The 12,283-nt window shown below is 49.3% G+C and overlaps 1 protein-coding gene across 1 annotated transcript in view; it reads left to right on the top strand.

The window, feature by feature from the left end:
• stom (stomatin) overlaps positions 1 to 12,283 on the top strand; it is a 56,470-nt gene that overhangs the window by 18,801 nt on the left and 25,386 nt on the right. Inside the window, exon 4 of the mRNA XM_038781471.1 lies at positions 4,553 to 4,577. Coding sequence (XP_038637399.1) covers positions 4,553 to 4,577 — 25 coding nt within the window. The remainder of the gene's footprint in view (positions 1 to 4,552; positions 4,578 to 12,283) is intronic.

The following is a 12,283-nucleotide window of genomic DNA, read 5'->3' as shown; positions in this document are numbered from 1 at the left end:
ATGAGATCTCTTTCTCTTTACCTCTGTTGCCCAGGCCCCTCATGATTTTGAACAACTTCTCTTAAGAAGAAGAATCTCAGATCCTCCAGTCTACCTGAACTCCTTCATCCCTGGAATCCAAACACCTCCACCTCTATCTCTCTCCTGCCTTTAAAACCGAACTTCTGGTCACCTGCCCTCATGTGGGTTGTGTCCTGTAACTTGGCATAAAATCTTGTTTAATAATGATCCGGTGATGCACCTTGGGATGCTTTACTATATTAATGGCGCTATATAAATGCAAGTTGTTACTCATCGATGATTGGGCAAATGTACGCAGAGCCACCCCCAAAAGGCACCCCTTTTAAAGGTGTGCACTGAAGTGTGCTACAGGGAAGTTATGACCCACAGGTGCACACTGTGTTGGGAACTCAGGGGGCTGCGCAGATTGAGGTACTTGTTAAGGTGGTTTGAGTGATGATTTAAGGCTGCGTTTTGAGTGAACAAATTCAAAGGTTGCACGGGTTTTGTCAGATACATTTTGCAAGACTCCAATTTTTACTCACCAATTCAAATCCACAGCAGTAAGATTTTTAAAAATAGATTTGGAGTACCCAAATATTTTTTTTTCCAGTTAAGGGGGCAATTTAGCGTGGCAGATCCACCTATCCTGCACATCTTTTTGGGGTTGTGGGAGTGAGATCCACGCCGACACGGGGAGAGAGAATGCGCGAACGCCACACGGACAGTGACCCTGGGCCAGGATCAAACCCGGGTCCTCAGGGCCGTGAGGCAGCAGTGCTAGCCACTGCGCCGCCCTAGAATTATGATTATGAAACCAATGTAATATTGCTTGAAAAAAATATTCTCCTCTCGAGGCATTGACGTGGGGGTGGGGAGGGTGGGCTGTCTAATTGGCTTCTTCCAATTCACCCCTTCCAGGTTAGACTCCTCCAGTCTCGTTTCAGTGAAGGAGACATCGGCAGCCAGATATTGTATGTTGTGAGCTGGCGAGGGGGGGGGGGGGGGGGGGTTCATGTGATCCTAATACTGTTCACTATTTCGACAGTTGAGTTTTGTATGCTGTACTTGTCTCTTTATTTCCAATGTCTGTTTATTGCCTTCTCTGAAAACTCTGTTTCTTCCCTTTGACTGATTTGTATCACCCTCCCCCTTTTCCTTAAACTCCGTTGTGTTGTGTATGTGTGTGTGTAATTTATCTTCCTCGATTACTACTATCCGACGTGTGGGGCAAGCTGGGTTACAAAGCCGGCCCCACTGTTAATGGTAGTAAAAAGGCCAACCCTGATGATTGCTTTCACTCCTATAGCGAGTGAACAAAGAACAAAGAAAATTACAGCCCAGGAACAGGCCCTTCGGCCCTCCCAGCCTGCGCCGATCCAGAGTGGGCTTTGAACACTGTGGCTGAGGCACTTGTACACCCCCTCACCGCTTGTAGGAGATTCTGGGAGTGCGCGCTTGTGTGTGTGTGTGTCCACTACCTGAAGTTAGTGTGTGTGTAAAACGTAGCTCTTTTGACTTGTAATGTAATTTGATATTTTGAATATATGTCAATGGATTTACTTCCATGCAAAAAATACACAGCCTACTGCTGTTTAAATTTGTGTTGTTAAACTGTATACCTGCAAGCGTATCTTGGAATTCAGCCAAAGTATTTTTATTTGGCACAACTGATTGTGTGCGTCATTTTGTTTGGCCTCTTCGCAAGGTGCAGGACTTACTCTGCAAATTTAAGCTCAGGTAAAGAATGCTTTCTCATTGCAATGTCATTAGACCCCAAGACACTTTTGTCTGGTGGATGGTGGAAAGGGTTTGGGGAGTCAGGAGGGGAGTTACTTGCCACAGAATACCCAACGCCGTCCAACCTCTGAAAAAGTGCCGTACGTGATACCCAAGAGTTGGGTATCACGTACTCTCCAACTCCTCCCATCCACTGCCTCATGTAAAACTCCTCCCCCCAACCTCGGTTCCTTCCCCCTAACTTTCCACCCCGGCTAGACCCTGTTCTGCCAGGCTCCGATGGCCGCAGCCCCTCCCCCCCCACCTCAATCCCGTCCACTGGCCGGTTTAAACCAGCCAGCGCGGAGGCCCCTGCCCGGGTCCCTTTCCCCTTGCCCGGCCCCAGGAAAGCCCAGAAACCCCTTTTAGCACGCACACCCCGCATATCCACCTACACCCCAAAGAGCCCTCACTTCGAGTGCAAGTCCCCCCACTTCTCTTGCCCAAATATATACAACATTGGCTCCTTTAGCCTACACGCAGTGAAACAAACAAGAAGAAAATACAGTCCTGAGGTTACATCGGCACATGGCCATTTCTCAATTTCTCAGTTCTGCCACAGTCCTTCTGCCTTTGCAAACTCCTTCGCTGCTTCCGCCGTTCCAAAATAAAAGTCCTTGAGCTTATAAGTCACCCTCAGCTTCGCTGGATATACAATGCCGCACTGCACCTTGCTGATGTACAGTGCCCTCTTCACCCGGTTGAAAGCAGCCCGCCTCCTCGCCAGCTCCACCGTAAAGTCCTGGTATACACGTATACCAGCTCCAGCCCACTGCACCACCCGCTTCTGCTTGGCCCAGCACAGGACCTTCTTCTTCACACTGTACCTACGGAAGCACAGAGTCACTACCCTTGGCGGCTCACTCGCCTTTGGGACAGGCCTCCACGACCGATGAGCCCGATCCAGTTCATATTGGGAGGGATCCTCCCCCTCCCCCAATAGTTTCGCCAGCATAGCGGCAAAATACTCAGTCGGCCACGGCCCTTCAACTCCTTCGAGCAGCCCCACAATCCTCAAATTCTGTCGCCTGGATCTGTTTTCCAGGTCTTCCATTTTCCCTCGTAGATCCTTGTTAATCTCCATCACCTTCCGCATCTCCTTCCCCATCGAGGTAAGTTGATCACTGTGCTGCAATAACGTCTCCTCCACTTCCTTCAGCGCCTCCCCTTGCTCCCGCACCTCCTTCACTGCACTCGCCACCGCCGTCGTCACCGGGGAAATCGCCTCCTCCACCAGTACACTCAAAACCTCCCCCATCTCCTTCCTCATTGTCTCCAAGTGTTTTGTAAACTGCCTTTCGAATTCCACAGCCATCACCTTGGTTATCTCTTCAGCCGTAGGCAATGCGGCCTCTGCTGGTGCTCCAGCCTCCTTTTTCCTTGGTGACCCGATGGTGACCTCTCCACTTCCCGACAGACCCTCAGCTGTCTTTTAATGGCCGTCTTCTTGCTGATCCTGGACATCCTCTTCTGCTGTAGCCTCCTGTGTGGCTTCTCCGTGCCGCCTCCCTGCTTTTTACGCGTCCGTGGACCCTGGGACCGGGCTTAAAGCCCCGAAAATGCCGTTCCCGAGCGGGAGCCCTCCATTGTGCGGCTGCCTCCCGCCTGCCGTCACCGGAAGTCCGAACTCCATGTTGATGGTGGGAAATTTGGTGATGGTAATGCCATTGAATGTCAAGGGGAGATGGTTAAATAACCTCCTGTTGGAGATGGTCATTACCTGGCACTTGTGTGGCACGAATGTTAGGAATGACTACAGCCATTGAAAGGTTTCCCCCCTTATTCCCATTGACTTCAATTTCACTGGAGTCCTTTGATGTCAAAGTGACTTAAACCTCAGAAATCTGGATGTCAGATCTTTCTGTACATGTGCAGACCAAGGCTGTAATGAGATCTGGAATCGAGCGGATCAGATGCAATCCAATCTAAGCATTGGTGAGAAGATTATTGCTGAGAAAGTTCTACTTGTTAGCACTGTCAACGATACCAGGGAAACAGGAGCCATTGCGATATACGCCGATATGCCCCACTTAAGTGAAGGGTTTAACATAGAACATAGAACAGTACAGCACAGAACAGGCCCTTCGGCCCTCGATGTTGTGCCGAGCAATGATCACCCTACTTAAACCCACGTAACCCGTATACCCGTAACCCAACAATCCCCCCATTAACCTTACACTACGGGCAATTTAGCATGGCCAATCCACCTAACCCGCACATCTTTGGACTGTGGGAGGAAACCGGAGCACCCGGAGGAAACCCACGCAGACATGGGGAGAACGTGCAGACTCCACACAGTGACCCAAGCCAGGACTCGGACCTGGGACCCTGGAGCTGTGAAGCATTGATGCTAACCACCATGCTACCGTGTTGCCCCTTTTTATAAGCTTTACTTTCCAGAAAACAGTTATGACAAAAGTTTCTGTAAATGTGTTGCCCAAGACTGCAGCACAGAGCCATCTTGCAGGATGTCCTCCTCTTTTAACAGTGCACCAACATCCCTTTTTAACAATGTCTCCGTTGTACTAGAACCTGCCAAGACCCTCCCAGCTAATGAATAATGTTGGCCCCCCAGATGCATTCAGATAGGTGGCCAAAAGCTTCGTCAAAGGGGGAGGTTTTAAAGGAAGAAAGAGAAATAGAAGAATTTTGGGAGAGAGTTCCAGAACGTAGCCTCCGCGTGCTGAAGGTGTGGAGCTCCATGGTGATGTGATGGGGAATAGGGAAAATCACAAGAAGCCCGAAGAAGAGGGGTATAGAGGTGTGAGTTGAGGTTGGAGGAGGTTACAGAGGTGGGGGTGGGGGGGGGCACAGGTATCTTCCATCAAAATCCATAAGATTTTAATTAGGTGATTGGCCATTTTTGGTCTTTATTACACACATTGGCGTAAAGTCGGATAGTCTGTCCTTCTTGTTGGCGCTTGACGGTTTACAAGACCGTTGTTGAGCCTGAATGGTGGTAAGGATCTAAAATGCTTTTCTCGCTCTGACTGGAAAAAGCGCAGGCAAATTATAATGGAAACCCCACTGGAAATCGCCGAGATTTACCTGGCAATTGAAGGTTTATCCCAATCTCTGGCAGCTGCTTCCCTGCTCCTTGTCTGGATCCTGCAGTTGTTTTTAATTTACAGTTTTCTTGGTTTGCCTTAGCCCCTGAGCTGCGGTAGCGGCTAACGGCTCCCCGGCTTCGTTTTTTTCTCCCTCTCAGATGCTGTGTTTTGTTTTTCTTATTCATTCTTGGGCTGTGCGTGCTGCTGCTGCTGGTTAGGCCAGCATTAATTGCTCCCCTTGGAAAGGTGGTGGTGAGCTGCCTTCTTGAACCGCTGCAGTCCATGTGGTGTAGGACCACCCACAAGAGCCTTTTATCTGTGGCAGTCCTACATAACTGCTTGGCTAGTTCGGCCATTCCAGTAGGAAGTTAGGAGTTAACCATATTTTGTCTGTGGCCTCTCATTTAGGCCAGACCAGGTAAGGTGGCACGGTAGCACAGTGGTTAGCACTGTCGCTTCACAGCGCCAGGGTCCCGGGTTCGATTCCCGGCTTGGGTGATGTCTGTTCGGAGTCTGCACATTCTCCCCGTGTCTGTGTGAGTTTCCTCCGGGAGCTCCGGTTTCCTCCCACAAGTCCCGGAAGACGATCTGTTGGGTGAATTGGACATTCTGAATTCTCCCTCTGTGTACCCGAACAGGCGCCGGAATGTGGCGACTGGGGGATTTTCACAGTAATTTCATTGCCGTGTTAATGTAAGCCCACTTGTGAGGTAACTGCTTGGTGTGGAGAAAATTGATCTTAACCAAAGGCGATGGGTCTCAATGCCAAACCTGACCCAGGGAGGATTGCTGGAGACCACCCCCATGGTTCTACCCCCTTGGACGTAGTCGCCGTGGCCTCTGTGGCTAAATAGTCGACTGGCATTCTCTGCGATAACACCTGCCTGCAGAGTGGCCACTTGAGTAAAGTGCCTGCACGTTGCTACCTTGAAACACAGGCGAGTGGGAGAGACTCGGTTTTGATATGATCTTTTATCTTGCAGAATCTTGAGTTACGACAGGCCCTATTTAACAGGGACCTTCAAAGACTAAGTGAATGAACAGATCTGCTAACTGCGGCAAAGTAAACAGCATTCAGGCTACATTTAGCCTCTGGCTTCTGATCTGCGGTTGATCTACTGCTGTGCCAATTAACTTATGCAGCCTGACAATGAAACTAGCTCTCTCAACCTGAAACATCAGTGCTTGACCAGATCGTCAGACACTCTGTTCTCTATTGGTAAATTGTCTGTGAAAGTGAGTGAAACAATATTGAAACAAACTGTGCCCAACAGTTCAAGCAAAGCCCCGTCGGTGCTTTTAAACATCTTTCAGACACTGTGGTGGAGTTCAGGTTTAAGATGGCCGAGAAGGCTGCCCCTCCCCTTTCGCCCTTCACTGCATCTCACTTCACTGCACTACAGAATGGTGGGGACCCAACATGCGTTGTACTTTTTCGATAGAAAATATTTTATTGAAGCATTTGTAATTTTCACGGTTTTAACACATTAACATTTCTGAAACAACCGTGCAGGCCGACACACAAACAACACCTAAAAAGCAAAAAACAGTAAACAGCGTCCCCTACTACCCCTGCCCTATCCCCTAATTACCTGTATACTAAGTTCCCTGTCCTTATCTAACATTGCTATGCCTCCTGTTCCATCGCAGTGAGGCAGGAAAATGTACTTGTCGATAGTCAGGAGTGGGAGGCAGAAGTAACCTCTGTTGATTCCAACCACAATTGTACCTGACCTGTTGCGCTGATAGGTTAAGGAATTGTGAAAGCTATTCCATTCCCCTCTTGAGAACAACGGTCTTTTTTTAAAGCTGGTAATTTTCCCCCTGACTGATGATTCGGAGAATCAGTATTTGGAAATCCCACTTCCTGTGTATTTCACTCCTGGTAATTGTGTGTGAAGTGCAAATTTGGGATAGATTATTGCGAGCACTCTTATCCCTGGTCAGATGAAAACATTTTTCGTGTCAGAGGGGAATTATTTCCATGACTTGCTGTCACGTTGCAAACCGGTTTCTGATGAGCTCTTACAGCCCGTGAGTGATGCTGCAATCCCGTTGGGGCTTGGGTTTTTAAAATCAAGTCCCCAAAGCAGGTCGTCTTGTGGGACCTTCCCCGCGGACTTTAATCCCAATTGCTGCAGGGTTTGAGAATAGGCCATTCGGCCCAACCAGTCACTGCCAGTCCGAATGCTGCACTCGAACCTCCTCCCAGTTTTCCTCATCCATACCTATCATCAGAACCCTCTTCCCATCTCCTTCAGAAGCCTGCCTAGTTCCACCTTAAGCCCATCTACCCGATTCGCTTCAGCCACACTAGGTGGTAGGCATTTCCTGCCACTCCTTGGGTTAATTCTCTGCGCTGTTTTGCAGGAGTTTATTTCAGTGCCTCGAGCATTAGCTCGCTGAAGCTTCTTGCTTTTTTTTTTTCGTTTCTGTGGCTGTCAGCGATGGTTTAGCACCAGCTGTTGCTGTTATTTTTAACTAGGGTCTACACTGTTGCCACATGCTGTGTGATATTGTGCAGCCAGTAGACAGGTTCAGACTTGTAACCAAATAAGTGAACCCTAAGCTTTAGCGGAGGGTTAAAAACACACACACACACACACACACACACACACACACACACACACAGACCTTGGCCATTGCAGGGCCTCGTCTACCTGAACTGTGTTGTCTCCTTTTAATCACGTTTCAAGCTGAGGTGTTAATGCAGCTCTGTGTGTGCACAGCCAAGCTAACTACTGAGGGCACAGAGTGGGCTATTGGTCTGGAGTTTCCAATTCCCATTTATTTTTGTGCTCGGATTGGTCGAGGATGAGCCTGGGAGTGGAGGGGAGAAATATTGGCTGGAATTATCTGGCCGTTTCTCCCCCACCCCGCGGGTTACCCGGTGGCGGAGGGGTGGGGGGGTGGTGGGGAGATGCGAACAATGGAGAACCCCATCGATAGCGGGGGGGGGGGGGGGGGCAAAGGTTCCCGCCAATGGCACAAAACATGCCGCGGGAGTGTGTGGAAACTCCCGCCCATTATACTTGCGTGTAGCAAAGCCTGATCCTTCTGGTCTCCTGCAGCACTCAAAACTCCATTCCCGATAGTTAACAGGCTGGCACAGTGACGGACTGCCCTGACTTGACCTTGTTTATCCAGCCATCTGCTCGCCAACCTGCGCCATGCACTCACACTTCTCTTGCGTACGAACCTGTTGGCACGAGCAGGGCTGCTCACCCCTGAAAGCTAAAATTGACTTGGCAATAAAAAGCAGGACTGCTTGACGATTGCAAGAAAAATAGGTTCAGAGCTTTGGGTGTTTCAGGAATTGGTAAATGTCTTCAATTTCTTCCTTCCCCAGTAAATTTCTGCTTTGTAGAGAAGCTAGCAGATACAGCATTAAATTGCTTATGTTTTAAGTCAAATATACAAAAAAAAGTTTGAGTGCTTGTCTTTTAATCTACCAAAAATCTTTTGCTGACAACAAATTGCATGCGTTACTGTTTGGTACGCAGGGGAATGGATTACCATGTCTCAAACATTTGCAATTCAGGAGCTGTGTTTAGGTGAAAATTCTAAACTCTTTTTGTACTCTCATCTCCTTTTGTAATCCAGCAGGAGGTTAATGGTTTAGCCTCATTGGGAGTCAGATGAGACAAGATTGTCGAAACGGGTCGTCTTATTGTACCTTCATGTGGCATTCAATGCCATAGCTTGTTTTAAATTTTTTGCGTTTACACATTATTATTTGCAATGTGTGACTCATGGATTTAAAATGATCTTCCTCTGACCCTCGAATCTTTCCTCCACTCCCATCCACTCCATTTAGATGTTTGGGGCACATAGCAAGGTGTGAGGAAAAACTGTATCTGGAAGAGATCATGGGTTAGCACGGAGGGGCAGTCGAGAAGATTGATGGTGTTTTTTTAAAAAATAATTTTTATTGGAATTTTTTACAGAAAATATAACAACAAGTATAGCAACAAGCAGTAATATGCAACTAACAGCCCCATAACACCCACAATTCCCCCCATACCGTAACATCACATGTATCACACTCCCCCCACCCCCCCTAACAAGAGAACTTAACCATAAATTAAAATTAAATAAATCAAATTTAAATAAAATAAGCAAACATAATCAACGTCTCCCCCCCCACGGGTTGCTGCTGCTACTGTCCCAGTACCCTATCATTGAGCCAGAAAGTCGAGGAAAGGTTGCCACCGTTTAAAGAACCCTTGCACCGATCCTCTCAGGGCGAATTTAACCTTCTCAAGCTTAATGAAACCCGCCATGTCATTGATCCAGGTCTCCACGCTTGGGGGCCTCGCGTCCTTCCACTGTAGCAAAATCCTTCACAGGGCTACTAGGGACGCAAAGGCCAGCACACCGGCCTCTTTCGCCTCCTGCACTCCTGGCTCTACCCCAACCCCAAAGATCGCGAGTCCCCATCCTGGCTTGACCCTGGATCCCACCACCCTTGACACCGTCCTCGCCACCCCCTTCCAGAACTCCTCCAATGCCGGGCATGCCCAGGACATATGGTCATGGTTCGCTGGACTCCCCGAGCACCTGACACGCCTGTCTTCACCCCCAAAGAACCTACTCATCCTCGTCCCAGTCATGTGGGCCCTATGCAGCACCTTGAATTGAATGAGGCTAAGCCGCGCACACGAGGAGGAAGAATTTACCCTCTCCAGGGCATCAGCCCATGTCCCGTCTTCGATCTGTTCCCCCAGTTCCCCCTCCCACTTAGTTTTCAGCTCCTCTACTGACGCCTCTTCCACCTCCTGCATAAGCTTGTAGATATCGGATATCTTCCCTTCCCCGACCCAGACCCCCGAGAGCACCCTGTCACTCACCCCCCTCGCGGGGAGCGCAGGGAATCCCTCCACCTGCCGTCTAGCAAATGCCTTTACCTGCAGATATCTAAACATGTTTCCCGGCGGGAGCCCAAATTTCTCCTCCAACTCCCCCAGGCTCGCAAACTTTCTGTCGATAAACAGGTCCCTCAGCTGTCTAATGCCCGCTCTATACCATCCCCGAAAAGATTGATGGTGTTTTGCAGTAGGCCACTCTGCCCCTTGAGCCTGGTCCGCCATTCAATAGGAGCATGAGGTCATCACCAAGATCATTGATCGCCTTGAAGCAAACCTGGGTTTGGAGTCGAGGCTGAGCGAGATCATTGGGATGAAAGCAGAAACCTTGCATCTCCAGCCAACTGGACTTCCAGATGTTGTGCCTGAGCCGCGCAGTTCTGGCACCGGAGAATCAGTCACGCATACACAGTTGAGCGGGAAAATGAGATTGAATCTGGAGCAAAGGAGTCTTTGGGATCAAAGGCAGCGAGCGAGTGCAAAGACGGGCTGATGAGATGGGGATGGGCAGTCGCTGATCCGGAGGACTGAAAGCGATCCGGGAAGGGGAGGAAAGGAGGGCTGAGAAGCTGAACTGTGTGTTTCAGCCACCCGGGGCAAGCATCGCTGATACTTGAGCCAGGGGGAGGTGCTTGAGCCGCACAGATTTAACCAGGGTCGTCAAGGGGACAGGCAGGTCAGCTAATTCCTGAATGCTGAATCTGATGCTACTCCGGTCTCGTGTGTAAGAACAGCTCTCTATATACCTGACCTGCAGCTTGAAAGTTAAACAAGTCTTTCCGGGAACGCCACTATTGCCCTCCCAGTATTCGGTGACATCCAACTGTGGCTGTGATTTGGGAAGCGGAATGGAGCCCACTCGCGATGGAGCCTGCAAAATGGTGCGAGAGGGCAAAGGGCGGTGGAGCTCCCCTCCCCTTCCTGCCACCATGGCAAGTCTACCAACAGTGGGGAAGGTGGAGGAATGCCCTCCTGCCCAGTGGCACCTTATGTGGCCAGTTAAGCGTCACTTCCTGCCACTGCTCGGACTGAAGAACTGCTGGCCCTCCAATTGATCAGCAACGCTTAGAATCGTTGAGCTGATAAATTGAGGCAGAACGAGGCCATTCAGCCCACAGGACTCGTGCTAGCTGTCCGCCAGAGCAATTCCGCTAATTCCATTCCCCTGCTCTTACCATGTAGTCCTGCAATTTTTTCCTTCACGTACTTTTCCAATTCCCATCGGGAAGCCGTGATTGATGCTGAACCGGTGTTTTATAAAACTTCATCAAAGCTCACTTTGTTTTGTACTCTGACTGTTTACAAACAGTGACTCACCTGATGAAGGAACTGTTGATGAACCTGATGATGGCTAGTGATTCAAAACAAACCTGTTTTGGTTTAAACAAAACTTTAAACTAGTGTTGTAAGAATTCTTATTTTGCCCACCCCAGTCCAACGCCGGTATTTCCACATTTGTTTATGAAGCCCAAGATCCTATATGTCTTTTCTCCCGCTTTCTCAACCTCTCTTGCCGCCTTCAACAATTTATGCTCATGTGCCTCCGGGTGCCTCGGTTCTTGCATCTAGTTTAGAATTGTATCCTTTATTTTAAGATGCCTTTCCTTGTTCCCCCTACTAATCTTCATCTGCTACGGGTGCGAGCCCGCACATCCCACCAGCCTGCACATCCCACCAGCCTGCCTTTCCTGGGGAATGTTTGTCAGGTGAAGTAGTGGCACTATCACTGGACTAGTAATCCATAGGCTAATTCAATGAATAGAAATGTGAAACCCACGCAGACACGGGGAGAACGTTGCAGACTCCGCACAGACAGTGACTCAAGCCAGGAATCGAACCTGGGACCCTGGAGCTGTGAAACAACTGTGCTAACCACTGTGCTACCGTGCCGCCCTAAATTTTGTCCTAACTAATAGCTCCGCTCTCCCACCACCGAAGTTAGTGATCTAGCTGGTCTGAAGCAAATACAGAGGGAGGGAAAGGGGCAAAGGGAGAGCAGACTCTCATCCCTTTAATGGGACAGGAGACGATGGCTGCGGTACCTTCAAATAGCCACGGCGGGATTGTCCCGGCATTCCAGCCTCCTGCCACCCTGACCAAAATCTGACCCCCAACTGTGCATTATTGCAACTGGGGCCCCCTCCCTCGAGTTGCAGGGAAGTGTTTCATGACGTCTCTTGAGTAAACCTGGGGCCTCTGCCTGGGACTTCAAATGGTGTTTCACAACCGAGTTCCCCAATGGAAATGATAGCGAAGGGGCTTTCTCCCTGCGTTTGAGCGGTTTCGTCCTCCTATTAGCAACAAATGGTAAAATTACTAGCTGTGCCAGACACGTTGAACTGTAAACAAAAAAAACTCAAAGCTAGTTCTTGTTTGGCTGCTGAGAGGCCAGAGAAAATCTTTCATCTTTGACTTTGTAGAAGTGTCACATGTTCAAGGTCTGTACGCTGGATGAACTTTGCCCTTTTATGACCCATGTTTATGAAATGGGTTGTGATATCTTTGTCTCCCTCCCCTTGGTCGTGACTTGACTTTTTTAAAGCACACCAGGAGCCGTCCAACTTGAGGCTTTGGTGAGGCCACACCTGG

This window comes from Scyliorhinus canicula, chromosome 21, assembly GCF_902713615.1.
Source record: "Scyliorhinus canicula chromosome 21, sScyCan1.1, whole genome shotgun sequence".
Taxonomy (NCBI): domain Eukaryota; kingdom Metazoa; phylum Chordata; class Chondrichthyes; order Carcharhiniformes; family Scyliorhinidae; genus Scyliorhinus; species Scyliorhinus canicula.
This window is presented reverse-complemented; position numbering and strand designations above follow the sequence as displayed.